Here is a 13130-nt window from a genome sequence, read left to right as displayed (position 1 = left end):
TCCTAACACCTGATGTCCCCGCACATCTAACACACAGGGCAAGGTTGTCTTGGTTTCAGAGACACAGGGGCCTCCTTTCCCTTAACCCCAGGGAAGCAGTTTGGTGGGGGAAAGAAGAGCTGTGGGGTCACATGGGAATGGACGTGAATCCTGCTTCTCCCCCTGTGAGCCGTGAAACCTGGGTAGGTGACTCAGCTTCCATCAGCCATGGTCGCCCCCTCTACGAAATGGACTGGTTATTGGGAGAATGGAAGGTCTCCGTTCAGACATCAGGTCTGAGCTTGCAACATAGCAAATTGATCATAACTGTGAATATCAGCCATGTTCACCATGAGATGCAGCCAACACTGTTTCCACGCTTGTTCAGATAGAGATTTAAATCCCCTTGGATGCTGGTGTGTGTGCGTGTGTGTGCGCGTGTGTGTGCGTGTGTGCGCGTGTGTGTGTGTGTGTTTAGGAAGAAGAGTTGGAAGTAGCTACTATCCAAACCCCCCAGAAAAGGATGGCAGTCAGACATAATGAAAACTGGCCTCAAAATGAACTGAATTTGCAAACTTAAATTTTTCTGGATAGGGTTAAAGGTCAGCCCCTCTACATTTGTTAAAAGAGTCCAGCGATTTCTCTTACTAAAGTGCATTCCCCAAACGACATTGCTAGTGAAAATAGTATTTCGTGACATTTGAGTGGGTGTGAGAATTAGGGAAGAATTAGGGAATTAATGAAAACAACAGTATTATGAAATCAGTTCTACTCATTAGCAGTGAGGTAGGACATTCAATAACGCTCCCCTGCCCCCAACCTTGAGTTACAAACCCCACTCTCACTTCTTAAAGCAGACTCTTGGCAGTGGCTTGGCGGGAGATACAGGAACCACCTTGCTGGGGCACTCTTACCTGCGGTTTTGAACTTCAGCTAGCCTCAGTTTGAGGTGATTGAATGGCCTCCACAGTAGAAAATGGTAAAGACAACAGTGCCACATTAGCCTGATTTCCACTGAAGAAAGATGTGCCTGCCTGGGGGCCATGCTCTTACTTTCCTCATGTCCTGATGGGGGCGCCAGGGAGCAGTGACGTCGCACCTGCCCACACCCTACCCCAGCCACCCTTCACATCTCTCACCCCCAACGCTTTGCGGAAAACGATTCTTGAGTGTCAGTGTCAAAAGGGAGAGACCTCCAAAATGGGTCATCCTGTCCAGCACCTTTGCCCAACTGGGGAGGTGAAAACCAAAGAGGAGGCGTGACTTCCACGAGGTCAGGCAGATGGTCAGCCCAGCTCTGGACTCGCCTCTGCTTCCCTTCCTGAAGCCCAAGCATCAGGAGGGCTCCGAGAGCCCAGGGCTGGAGTCCAAGGCAAAGCCACACTCAACGTAGCGTCTCTGGTCCTGAACACTTGGAGGGTGTACGCACACACACGAAACCTTCCTTCTGTCCTTCCAGCCTCCGGCTTCTTAGCCATGTAGTTCAGTAATTAAAGAAAAAAAAAAGGAAGCATCCCCAGTATTGCCACAGCCCGGGCAGTCTTGTGGAGACCTCCTTCATGGCCAGCATGGGTTAAGCATTGATGGATCGAACAGCTGTGTGGTTTTGGTGTCCTCAGTGTCCCTCTTCTTTCACAGCCCAGGGCAGGCCAGTCAGTGTGTGCTCTGCTCCGCACCTGGTGATGCTGAGCTGAGCACTGTTTTGAGGGTAGAGCATCTTCAAACCCATCTGCAAAGCTTTGTCCTAGGAGGGGTATCATTTTAGTCCATGAGCTCTGACTACATGCCAGGGCTGAGCTTTGCCCTTAGAAAGCACACTTCATCTGGGTCTGATCACCCTAATTTTCTCTGCCCCCATAGATTGCAAGACGAGTGATTGATAGAGAAAGGAAACATACATCTATGAATGTCTTGCACAGACCAGGCACTGTCACCTCATATTTTCTCACTTAATCCTCATTTAAAAGTCCATTTTACAGATGAGGGAGCTGAGGCTCAGAGAAGCAAACCAGCTTATCCTAAGTCACCCAACCATTTGCTGGGATTGGAGCCATCAGCCAAGATGCGAACAACCCTAAGAGATGCCACTGTTCCCGTTTTCTAGATGGGGAGGTGAGCCAGGACTAGTGGGCGTTTTGAATGGGATCCGAGTACTTTCTAGGGCTTTCCATCTGGCTGCTGCTCAGGGCCCAACCACCTCCCAAGTGTCAGGCATTTATTAGAGGACTGTGTGACCATGCCTCAAGGTCCTTAAAAGCCTGCGAATCCTTTGATCCAACAGGTCTATTTCTTGGAACTTATGCTAAGGATATAGTAAGATGAGATCCCAGAGAAGTTCACACAAGACAGCATGACGGCGAGGTTGGAGCGCAGGCTTCAGAGTTGGAAAGACTTGGCCTGGGATCCCTGCTCTGCTGCTCACCGGCTTCATGCCCACCAGCATTGTAACTTAACCTCTCTGATCCTCATTTCCCTGGGCATAATAACAGTGCCTCTCTCACCAGTGTGTGGTGAATAATAAAGAGTACCTGAGATTGTGAAAGTAAAACACCTGGAGAGGATCTGGTACACAGTAGGTGCTCATTAAATGTTACTCGTTACCATACAGTGATATTGTAAGAGCAAAAACAGAAACCACTTCCATATTCACCAGTGACAGGTTGGTGAAAACTTTAAAGCCATGCAATGGCATCCATGCATCAGTTTAAAATAATGTTATAGATGAGTATTTGAGTTGGAAAGATACTCACAATGTATTATTACGTGTAATAAATAGCTGCAAAATATAGGTCGGTGCTATAATCTGATTTTATTTTTTGTCTAATACACACACCAAAAAGAAGGTCAAGGTATGTCCTAAAGCAGGGGTTTTCAAAAGTGATTCCCAGACCAGCAGCCTCAGGGTCCCAACCACCTGGGAACTTGTTAGGAATACAGATTCCTGGGCTTCACCCCAGACCTCCTGAATCAGAAACTCTGGGGGTGGGACCTGGAAATCTTACTTTAACCAGCTCACCAGAGAATTTCCTACATGTTCAAATTTGAGAATCATGGGCTGATGCAAAGTGTTAATAGTGGTTGTCTGAGGGTATTGAGAAATGGTAGGTGATTTTTACTTTATTTTCTAAACTTTTTAAAACAGTAAACACGTATTACATAATCTGGAAAAAAGAACACACAAAAGATGGTTTTAAAATAAAACCGTATTCCAGGTTTTTCTATTGGATATAGCAGTACTGTGTGTAAGTTAAAAACACTCAGATATAAGCGCATTTTCCAGGGCTGCTCCTCTGTGAGTTGATATTTCCCCCTACTCTTCTGCAGGTGACAATTATTGGATACACCCTTGGAATCCCTGATGTCATCATGGGCATTACTTTCCTTGCAGCAGGCACAAGCGTTCCAGACTGCATGGCCAGCTTGATTGTGACGAGACAAGGTATGGATCACGCCTCAGCCCTGACGGCAGTCAGCATCACCATGTGGGCCCCGACCCCCAGCCCGAGTTACAGTTCATGGCTCTCATGACTTGGCAGTCATTACATCCTGCTATGAAGGAAACTATGACAACTGGGAAGCATCATGTATTAGATTCCATCCATGGAGAGAGTACTACCAAGACCAACTCCTCCAGACCTCTAGAAGCATTTGTGTGGAGTTGTATAAAAATGGACTTGTTCTGGGAGTTCCCTGGTTGCCTAGTGGTTAGGGTTCCAGGCTTTCACTGCTGGAACTGAGATCCCATGAGCTGCGCCACGTGGCCAAAGGAAAAAGAAAAAAGGATGAACTTGTTCCGGCATCACCAATGTGAGATTGAGCAGAGCTGGAGCCCAGACTTTTTTTTTCTTTTTTTTTTTTTTTTTTGCAGTACGCCGGCCTCTCACTGTTATGGTCTCTCTCGTCTCTCGTTGCGGAGCACAGGCTCCGGACGCGCAGGCTCAGCGGCCATGGCTCACAGGCCGGACTCTCAACCAGGGAAGCCCGAGCCCAGACTTTTTATAGCAAATGCAATAGTAATGAGAAATGTTCTGATCCCAAGAAAGCCAAGCGGGTGTATCCTGTATCTCCAACTATTTTCCAATTCTCCTTCAGAATTCTAGACCTTATGTAATGTTATGGTTTGCTTGGCGGTTTTTCTTTGGAGCTAAGTGCCATGGGGTAAGCAAGGTGAGGAATACCAGTATGCTCTTTGATGGCAGAACAAAAGAGCTGTAAAGAGCCAGCCTTCCTTTACTGCTTCCTTTCTACCCGTGAGATAGCATCCAAGCCCGGACCACAACAGATCGTCCTCTGTAGATGGAAATTTGAAAGTATGGGGGGCAGGATGGGCGAATAATGGAGTGGAATCTCAGAGGAGACAGGAGAGGAGAGCAGTGTCCAGAGAGAAACTTGGTTTGGAAAGAAGGAAAAAGTTTTATTTCTTCGAGATAAAAGAAAGGGTTCATTAGTTGGTCAGTCAGTCCTGAGAAAACACGAATTGAGGGGAAGAGAAGGGTGGGGGTATGTTTGGCAGTAGGCTGGAGCCTTGAGGAGAATGGGGACAGTGGGGGACAGCAGCTGAAGGGTTTGGAATTGAATTGAGTGACCTTTGAGGTGAGTGTATTCATTTCCCAGGGCTGTCATAACAAAAGTACCCCAACTGGGTGGCTTAAAACAACAGAAATGGATTCTCTCACAGTTCTGGAGCATAGAAGTCCAAAATCAAGATGGCGGCAGGACCATACTCTCTCTGAAGTTTCTAGGGAGGATCCTTCCTTGTTCTCTCCCAGCTTCGGGTGTTGCCAGGAATCCTTGGCTTGTGGCTGCATCCGTCCAGTCTCTGCCTGTGTCTTCATGTGGTATAATTCCCTCTGTGTGTGTTTGTCCAAACTTCCTCCTTCTTATAAGGACACCAGTCATTGGATTAGGTCCCACCCTAATTCATTATGACCTCATTTTAACTGGATCACATCTGCAAAGACTTTATTTGCAAATAGGGTCACATTCACAGGTTTCGGGTGGACATGAGGGCTGGGCACTATTCAACCCAGTACAATGAGTAAAAGGAAAGCCGATGAGCGCCTAGGGCCTGGCCGATGTTCAGTGACGTGAATTTGGGAGGGATTCTGGCATGAATTTGAAGTCATACCAGCTCCAACAGCACACAGATGAGAGATCACAAGTTCATCCAGAGCTGGGGTTGGCTGGGTGGACACAATGGAAGGTCAAGGAGGCAAAAGAATGTGCCATTTAAACAGCTGGCCTTGGAGTCCAAGCTAGTGGGTTGGGGGTGGGGGTCATGATACTAGAAGATTCAGGGCTTGGAGGGGAGGGTCCCAATGAGGTCAACGGAGCTCTGTAGGAACAAGGACAGGTGGGGACATCATCTCAGAGTGACTCCTGTGAGATGTAGAATGCAGAAACAGGAGGGGTGAGGCGGGGGCGGGAGTGTATAGTTGTCGTGAGGGTGATGCTGACGTGATTGGCAGAGGGTCCAGCAGACCAGGTTAAAGCCTGGACAGATTCTTTATGGCAGGGGATACAGAAACCTCTGTTCGGAGTCCATCACACAAGGCAGGAGCCGTGCGGTGAGCTCTAACACAGAGGCTCTGCATCCTGGGCTCCCTGAAGGCTCGCAGCCCAGAGCGTGGTCCAGGCCGGCAGCATCAGCTTGAGAGAAATGCAGACTCTCAGGCCCCGTCCCAGCCCCACTGAATCAGAGTCTGCTTTTTTTAAAATAATTTTTATAACTTTATTTTTTTTAATTTAAATTTATTTTAATTTTGGCCGCGTTGGGTCCTCATTGCTGCGCACGGGCTTTCTTTTAGTTGCAGCGAGGGGGGCTACTCTTCGTTGCGGTGCATGGGCTTCTCATTGCGATGGCTTCTCTTGTTGCGGAGCACGGGCTCTAGGCATGCGGGCTTCAGTAGTTGTGGCTTGTGGGCTCTAGAGCGCAGGCTCAGTAGTTGTGGCACACGGGCTTAGTTGCTCTGCGGCATGTGGGATCTTCCCGGCCCAGGGCTCGAACCCGTGTCCCCTGCATTGGCAGGCGGATTCTTAACCACTGTGCCGCCAGGGAAGCCCCCAGAGTCTGCTTTTTAGCAAGACCCCCAGTGAGTCGTGCGTTCTTAAAGTTTGAGAAGTGCTGCCGTAAGATTTCTCAGAGGGCAGTGCCTGCGCAGAGCAGTCAGTCAAACCTGAGAAGCTCTCCTCTCTCTTCTCCCAAACCTGGGCATCCTTGTGCCTCCTGACCCATCCGGCTAGTGCCTGCCTCCTCACCAGGGGCAACTAGCTGGTCCAAAAGAGTTGCTGCTCTTTCCTGTTTCACAAAATCCTGGGATACTGGAAGGCAGGTTTCCCAGAGGTACTGCCCCCCGATAGGACTCAGCTGCCGAGGTTTTGAAGGCACTCGGATCAGTGCCCAGACAGGCAGGGAGGGAGCTGTGAGGCTGTTGAGGGAGGCGTTGTGTCCTGGAGGTCAGCGGATGACAGCAACAGGGCGGGAGGAAGTGGCCTGGCTATACTAGGGGGGCAGGAGGTCAGATGGAGGTGAGGCAGTCGTCCGGATGCTCTTCTGAGTCTCTGCGAGCTTCTCAGCGACCAAGGCAACTTTATGGGCACAGGCCTGTGTGTTTCAGGCTTGTTCATTGCACGGACGTTTGTTTGTGGCCAGATTATGACAGTCGTGTCCATTTAGGGCTAAGGGGCCAGGTGAAAACAGGTTCAGCCTGTGTGAGTCTTATTTGTAAAAGTTTGTTTACTAACTTTTGATACCTCTCAAATTATTAAGTTCCTAAGACTGTGTGGCTTTCATGAGACTGGACAGTGGGGCAGGAGAGGGAAGGTGGTGACACAGTCCCTCACCTCTAAGATGCTTCTAGTCTGGTTGGGGGGAAAGAGTTCACTCTTGGGAGACCACCCAGGCATAAAACCTGATGCCCTGTCATCTGGGTCAAGGTCGTGGTGCCATCACCTGGGTCACAAGTATACATTGAGGATGAGGCCCCTTCCCTCCCAGAGCACCTGGGAGGCTCAAATAAGAAGCACATAGTGGGTCCTCCCAAAACACCGGCTGACACCCCTGGCAGGAGGAATAATGAAGGGCTCTGGATTAGTTTCCTAGGTCAGCGGTAACTACCACAAACTGGGAGACAGGAAAACAGAAACTGACTGTCCCACGGTCTTGGAGGTTAGAGGTCCGAGATCAGGGTGTCAGAAGAGTTGGTTCTCTCTGTCTGTTCCAGGCCTCTCTCCTTGGCTTGCAGATGGCTGTCTTCATGTTCAGATGGAGCGCTGCCTGTGTGCATGCCTCTGCCCTAACAGCCCCTTTCAATGAAAACACCAGTCATATTGGATTAGGATCCACCCTAAGGACCTCATTTTAACTTGATTACCCCGGAAAGACCCTGTCTCCGGATAAGGTCACATTCTGAGGTATTGGGGGTTAGGACCCCAACATATGAATCCTGGGGGGTCACAATTCAACCCACTACAGGGCTCACATGTAAGACTTCATGAAGGGAGTGGATCTCAGTCCTCATTAAAAGGTTTTAGAAATGTGGGGTCCATGAGGAAGGAATTCCTTTCTAAGGAATAGCACTGATGGAAATGGGAAGGAACAGGGGTTTCCAGCGACCTGCACTTAATGCATGACATGTCGATTGTCCCCTGCAGGCCTTGGTGACATGGCGGTCTCTAACACCATAGGAAGCAACGTGTTTGACATCCTCGTGGGACTCGGCGTACCGTGGGGGCTGCAGACCATGGTTATTAATTATGGATCCACGGTAAGTTCGTCTCACTTCCTTAGTGAGATGACGCCATGCGCTTTACAGGGAGCGGTAGTGGTGTTGGCCCTGTGCCAGCCAAGGGCTGCGGGGGATGCACCGCCCTGCACTCACGGGTGCTTCGCCCCGTGTCTACGCCCACCGGCACGCCTCTCCCCTCCCAGTTCATTTCCTCAGATGAGCAGAGACCTGGATCCATGCCCACGTGCTCACCGTGAACACCCACCTGTGGCTTCCAGATAAGGGAGGGGATAAGCCCGAGCACACTGGGCTTCCAGAACGGATGGGGGCCTGAACAGCCCAGAGGTTCAGGGCATGTGTTTGTTTTTCCAGGTGAAGATCAACAGCCGGGGTCTGGTCTACTCCGTGGTGTTGCTGCTGGGCTCCGTTGCTCTCACCGTGAGTTTTTGCAATTCCAAAATAGAAGCCTCACACGTGCATCATTTCCTCTGATTGTGTGCAGTCTCTGAATCCCCTCCCCCTTCCCCTTGGCAGTGAGGGGTAAAGTAGTAAAAACATGTAAATTCACAGATACCCCCCGAAACACTTTCTGCCAAGAATGTTGGCACCAAACACTGCACTTTTCCCTGAGCCACTAAGGAGTCCCTAGAGGAAGTGAGTTACGTTTCCTCTCTTCTTGCTGCCCGGTCTGTCTCCTCTCACTAGTGCCAATAGGAGACAAGTCCTCCCCCAGCCCATCTGAGCTGACATGGGGGCCTCATGGTCAGGTCTCGGGGCTGGCACACCGTGATACTGAGGTCTCCTCACTCCACATGCCCCAAACTGTGCTAACTCTACCTCTGCTTACTTTATTCCATCCTTACAAGCACCTGGTGATATTCTACTTTGCAGAAGTAAGCAAGGCTCAGGGGTTAAGTAACTCGCCCAAGGTCACAGGGATAGGAAATGACAAAGCTGGGATTTGAACCCACACTGGTCTATCTCTAAGGACCCATGGCATTGCTCTGATGAGGTAACTCTGATCCAACCCTTAGGAGGCCTCAATTCAGGGATAAGAAAGAAGGTTGTAAAAGGACAGGTGGGCAAGTCTGGAAAGAACATAGAAAGAGGATGTGCTCCAACCCCATCTCCCAAACACACACACACACACACACACACACACACACACACACTCCTAGCAGAAGTTTGCCGGACGTGGGCCAGCGGGAGCCTTGGAAGTTTTGCTGAAGAAGGCTGAGGATGCCAAGTTCTGAAGCAAAGGGAAGACCCAGTGAAAGTCCCTGGTTGTCACTAAAGAAGGCCCGGGAGGGCATGTGCATCCCCAGGAAGTGGTATACGTGCCTGGCAGAGCCGGTGCCCTGAGGCCAGCTGCTGTGTGCCTGGAGTCTGCACCCTTTCATTAGACAAGCATACAGCCTGCAGGGCTTATTCTGATCAAACCAAGGATCTACCGGCAGCACCCCTCCACTCTTGCCCACCTTTTGCAGAAAGTTCTGGGGTTCATCGTTCGTGTGTAGTTTTCCAATAAAAGTACCTTTTGTAGTATTTCTCTGCCCCCAAGCCCAACACTCACACCCTCTCCTTCCAGGTCCTCGGCATCCATCTGAACAAATGGAGGCTGGACCGGAAGCTGGGGATCTACGTGCTGGTTCTCTACGCCATCTTCTTGTGCTTCTCCATAATGATAGAGTTTAACGTCTTTACCTTTGTCAACTTGCCGATGTGCCGAGAAGACGATTAAAACGGAGCCGCTGCCCCCCGCCCGGGAGCTCTTCTGGACGCTCCGGTGCTGGCGTCCTCCTTCTCCTCCCCTCCCCCACCACGAGTCTCTCCTGCATAGGCAGCCACCGCCTGTTCTTTCATGCACGGGAAGGAAGAGCCATCGTGGTCTTTGTGTGGTCACGGGCCAGGCTGCTGGGCCTCCTCCGCCTGGGAGTTCTGCCCCCCAAAAGGCAAGATTCAGGGGCCGCTGTTTGAGCAGCTTCGCAGCCCTCTGAGCCACCAGCCATAGGGACGTGGCATGTGTCTCCTCTTTTGGACACTTGGACCACAAGGACTTCTGTGTGCTGGTTGTCCTTCTGTCGCACTGCGGCCTTGGAAGTGAGGCGGGCGGTGAACACAGGGTCTCCTGTGGCAATGCAGGATAGCAGTGTTGTTCTCAAGGGTCCCTTCTGGGCCAGAGAGTGTGGGCTCCTTGGGCAGCGTGTGCTACTGCTGGAGGCACTTACGGTTTGTTGGGAGTTTGGGGCTGTGACGGCAAGCACTCCAACCCTTTTTCTGAAAAAATTGCAAGAGTGGAAACAGTTGTTCACAGCAGAAGAGAGAAAACGAGTGAATATTCTTATCACTTTCACTGATGCATTCAGAGAACGAGCAATGAAACATTACAAATAAAATGTTAGCTATACATCTTCATACTTGAAAAATATCATTCCATACAAAGAACCTTGATGGGGCCCAAAAAGGTAATGCTTATGGAAAACAAATCCTATGTATATCGTGTTGCACTGACACTAAGACGTTTGGTTTGGAACATAGGAAAGAGCGGAAGACTAACATCTAAATGGGTGCTAACTCAGAGACACGGTGGAGATGGTAGTTTACAGCCATTCATTCCAGACTTCCTGTGGCATGGGACGCGCTGTCAGTTTGGGTTTGTCATTCCTTGTTAATGCTCTGCTCTCAAAACCACCCTGTTCAAAGGCCCAATTGTTTATATGCCCAACAAATTTCATAGCCTGCTGAACTGGAATGCGTGTGCCGGAAGTAATGGTTACTGACAAGAAGAGAGATTTCCTGAAAAACCACCAGTTGCTCTCTGCTGAGCTGGAGGCGAGTATGAAAACCGTAACTTGGAATTTTTTAGAGCTAAGGTTGTTGAACCTTATAGTTTGCTCCACAGGAAAGGCCAAAGATGGGAGGTTGATTCAAAAATAGATAGAAACATATTAAACAATTTCGACTGCTTCATAGGTCTCAAATATATGTTAGAAAGATTTACGAACACAAACCATTCCTGGTTTCTAAAAAAAAAGCACAATTCATTTTATATAGAGGTGTTCTTTTTTTATTTTTTTAATGTTTCTATTGCAAAAGGCTGTCAGATTGGATGCACTTTTAATATTGGGCTATTTTGCACAGAGGACTGTATGGGAATGCCGCCTGATGGTGTGAGGAAAAGAGGCTTTTCGTGATTCACCAGTAATCGGTCATGGGTGATGAGTGTAAATCCAACAGCTTATTCTTTCCTCAGACACAAAGGTGGTGACCCGCAGTGGAATTTGTGGCTGTGCTCTTTGGGGCCTCCTGAATTTCAGAAGGAGGACGTGTTCAAGCTTACGTCCCTAAAATTCCCTTAGCATGGGCCTAAGACATGACAACTCTATCACCAGGCTTCTCTTCTGGATCCTCATCAGTGTTAAGACTTCTCTTTTCGTTTCTCTACTTAGATACTAAGTGGTCTTCTGGTTGAGGAGAAGGGCGATCTTCCTAAGAAATTAGCTAAGTGGGAGGCCAGGGAGCCCGTTGGTTCATCAGTATAAATGTCTAGATGCAGAGGGTTTCAGAGCCCTCAGGACCGCTCTGTGCCCTCATAAAATAGCAGCCTGGTCATCTCCATCTTCTCCATCTAACAGACTCATCCAGGTTTCAAACTGTGTCTGTCTCTGTGTGGAGTCTCAAAACTGCCCTGTGACGTAAGTAGGGATTACTGTCCCCGTTTAACAGGAAATTTAGTCTTGGAGAGGTCAGGTGACTCTAGGTCAACGGCTAGTAAGTAGCAGAACAGGGACCAAGCTCCAGATCGCCACCCGGCTGAGCCAGTCCAGTGTGTGGCCATCCTTGGTGGGGCGAGTGTGCCTATGTCCTTGTCCTTGGGGTTGGTTGCTCCTTATTGTTGGGGTCAAAACTTCATCAAGTTTCTAATTGACCATCTGGGTGCTCCAGTTCACATCCTAATATTTATCTCCAGCCTGTGTCCCTATTATTTTCCAATAAAGACCAAAAAATATTTTTAGCCACAACAAGGCACAGGCCACACGGTCCCTGATGACATCCCTGCTGGTGTTCAAGTCTTTGAATCCTTGTGTAGCTTTCAGAGAGCACATCCTAATCACCCACCTCTTCCTCAGCAGAACCCATTTGAGATTATAAATATGCTGCAGTTGTAGTTTGAGACAAAAAGTAATGTTTCTAGCATGTAGAGCAGTGCTCCTGGCTAATTCTCTTAGGACATTAATGTGCCAATGTAACTTCCTTGAAGGATCTATGCATTTATTGTATCTAGGAAACTACATATACACTGTAGGTGCAGAATTCTCTTTTTTAACTAGATATTTTTCCATCTCAAGTTTAAAGAATTGCTTGATTAATTAGGCCTTCATTTTAAAATACTGCTTTCATCACCGCACAGGATTACTTCCTTTATTTTATCCCCGAAGCTAGTTAGCAGAAGGTAAAGTTACTCTTGCTACAAAAATAGGCAATCTGAAAAATAAACTTAGCTCTTCGAATTGGGGGCAGAAAATGAACCACTGCCCTCAGATAGAAAGCGTCTATAAAAGCAGGAGCTGGTGGTTCCTGTCCATTTCTGGTGTGGAATTTACCTTTGCCAGCCCAAGCATAGTCACGGGGGAAGGGGTGCAGTGTCTTGAGAACGCAGCCCTGGAGGAAGGTTCTGGGTCGGCCGCAGTGAGAGACTACTGTTAAGGGCAGGTCAGGGGCATCCCACCCCCATCCTTCCTGTAACCCACAGCTGCTGGCCTCTGTGTTTGTCTTCCGCCAGCACCGTTCTTGTGAGTTTCCACCTGTTCATAACCTGCTCCCCCACCCCTCGTGCTGCCTATTAAGGCTGTTTCTTGCTTCTCCCCGTCAATCTTCTGCCTTTACAGACCCAAGCAGCTGAAAAGGCATAACCCCCGGGGAGCCAGCTGAAACCAGATGGGCGTGCCCACCACTCCAGGGCAGCCCTGCAGACCCCGACCAAAGACCCCTTCTGGGCTGCCCAGGGTGTAGGTCCCAAGGGAAGAAACTGCCCCCTCTTCCCTTTTGAGGAGGATTTGCAAGGCTCGTAGAGTCAGCAGGAGACCAGCCCTCAGGGAACACCAGACTCCACAAACAGGCTGGGAATCCAGGAAGGCTGTGGGCAGCCTCTTTGGCTGACGCCCTTCTTTCCCCCGGGGATTTCCCCTCCCTGAGCCCTAGGGCCCCTCCCTCTCCTTAAGGTGGGTGTGGACAGAATTGAGATGGACTGGCAGAGGGTCACTTCCTTGCCTCCTTCGCCAGGTGTGAAATGGGCTAGCGGGGTCAAGGTCTGGAGCAGGGCAGGAGAGAAGCAGAGAGCCTCCAGCTCGGGTTGGCCCCTGTGAGCTCGTGGCCCTCCCGTATGCCCTGATGCTGACTGGGCCCTTAGGGCTGGGGTGGGCC

General features: G+C 49.6%; 1 protein-coding gene across 1 annotated transcript in view; it reads left to right on the top strand.

The window, feature by feature from the left end:
- SLC24A4 (solute carrier family 24 member 4) overlaps positions 1–11525 on the top strand; it is a 169389-nt gene extending 157864 nt beyond the window's left edge. The window contains exons 13-16 of the mRNA XM_024736313.1: positions 3304–3418; positions 7633–7745; positions 8079–8144; positions 9295–11525. Coding sequence (XP_024592081.1) covers positions 3304–3418; positions 7633–7745; positions 8079–8144; positions 9295–9447 — 447 coding nt within the window. The 3' untranslated portion in view covers positions 9448–11525. The remainder of the gene's footprint in view (positions 1–3303; positions 3419–7632; positions 7746–8078; positions 8145–9294) is intronic.
- The last annotated feature ends 1605 nt before the right edge of the window (positions 11526–13130 follow it).

Source organism: Neophocaena asiaeorientalis, unplaced genomic scaffold (genome assembly GCF_003031525.2).
Source record: "Neophocaena asiaeorientalis asiaeorientalis breed wild unplaced genomic scaffold, Neophocaena_asiaeorientalis_V1.1 scaffold152, whole genome shotgun sequence".
Classification (NCBI taxonomy): Eukaryota; Metazoa; Chordata; class Mammalia; order Artiodactyla; family Phocoenidae; genus Neophocaena; species Neophocaena asiaeorientalis.
Note: the sequence above shows the minus strand (reverse complement) of the source record. Positions and strands in the feature narration are given on the sequence as shown.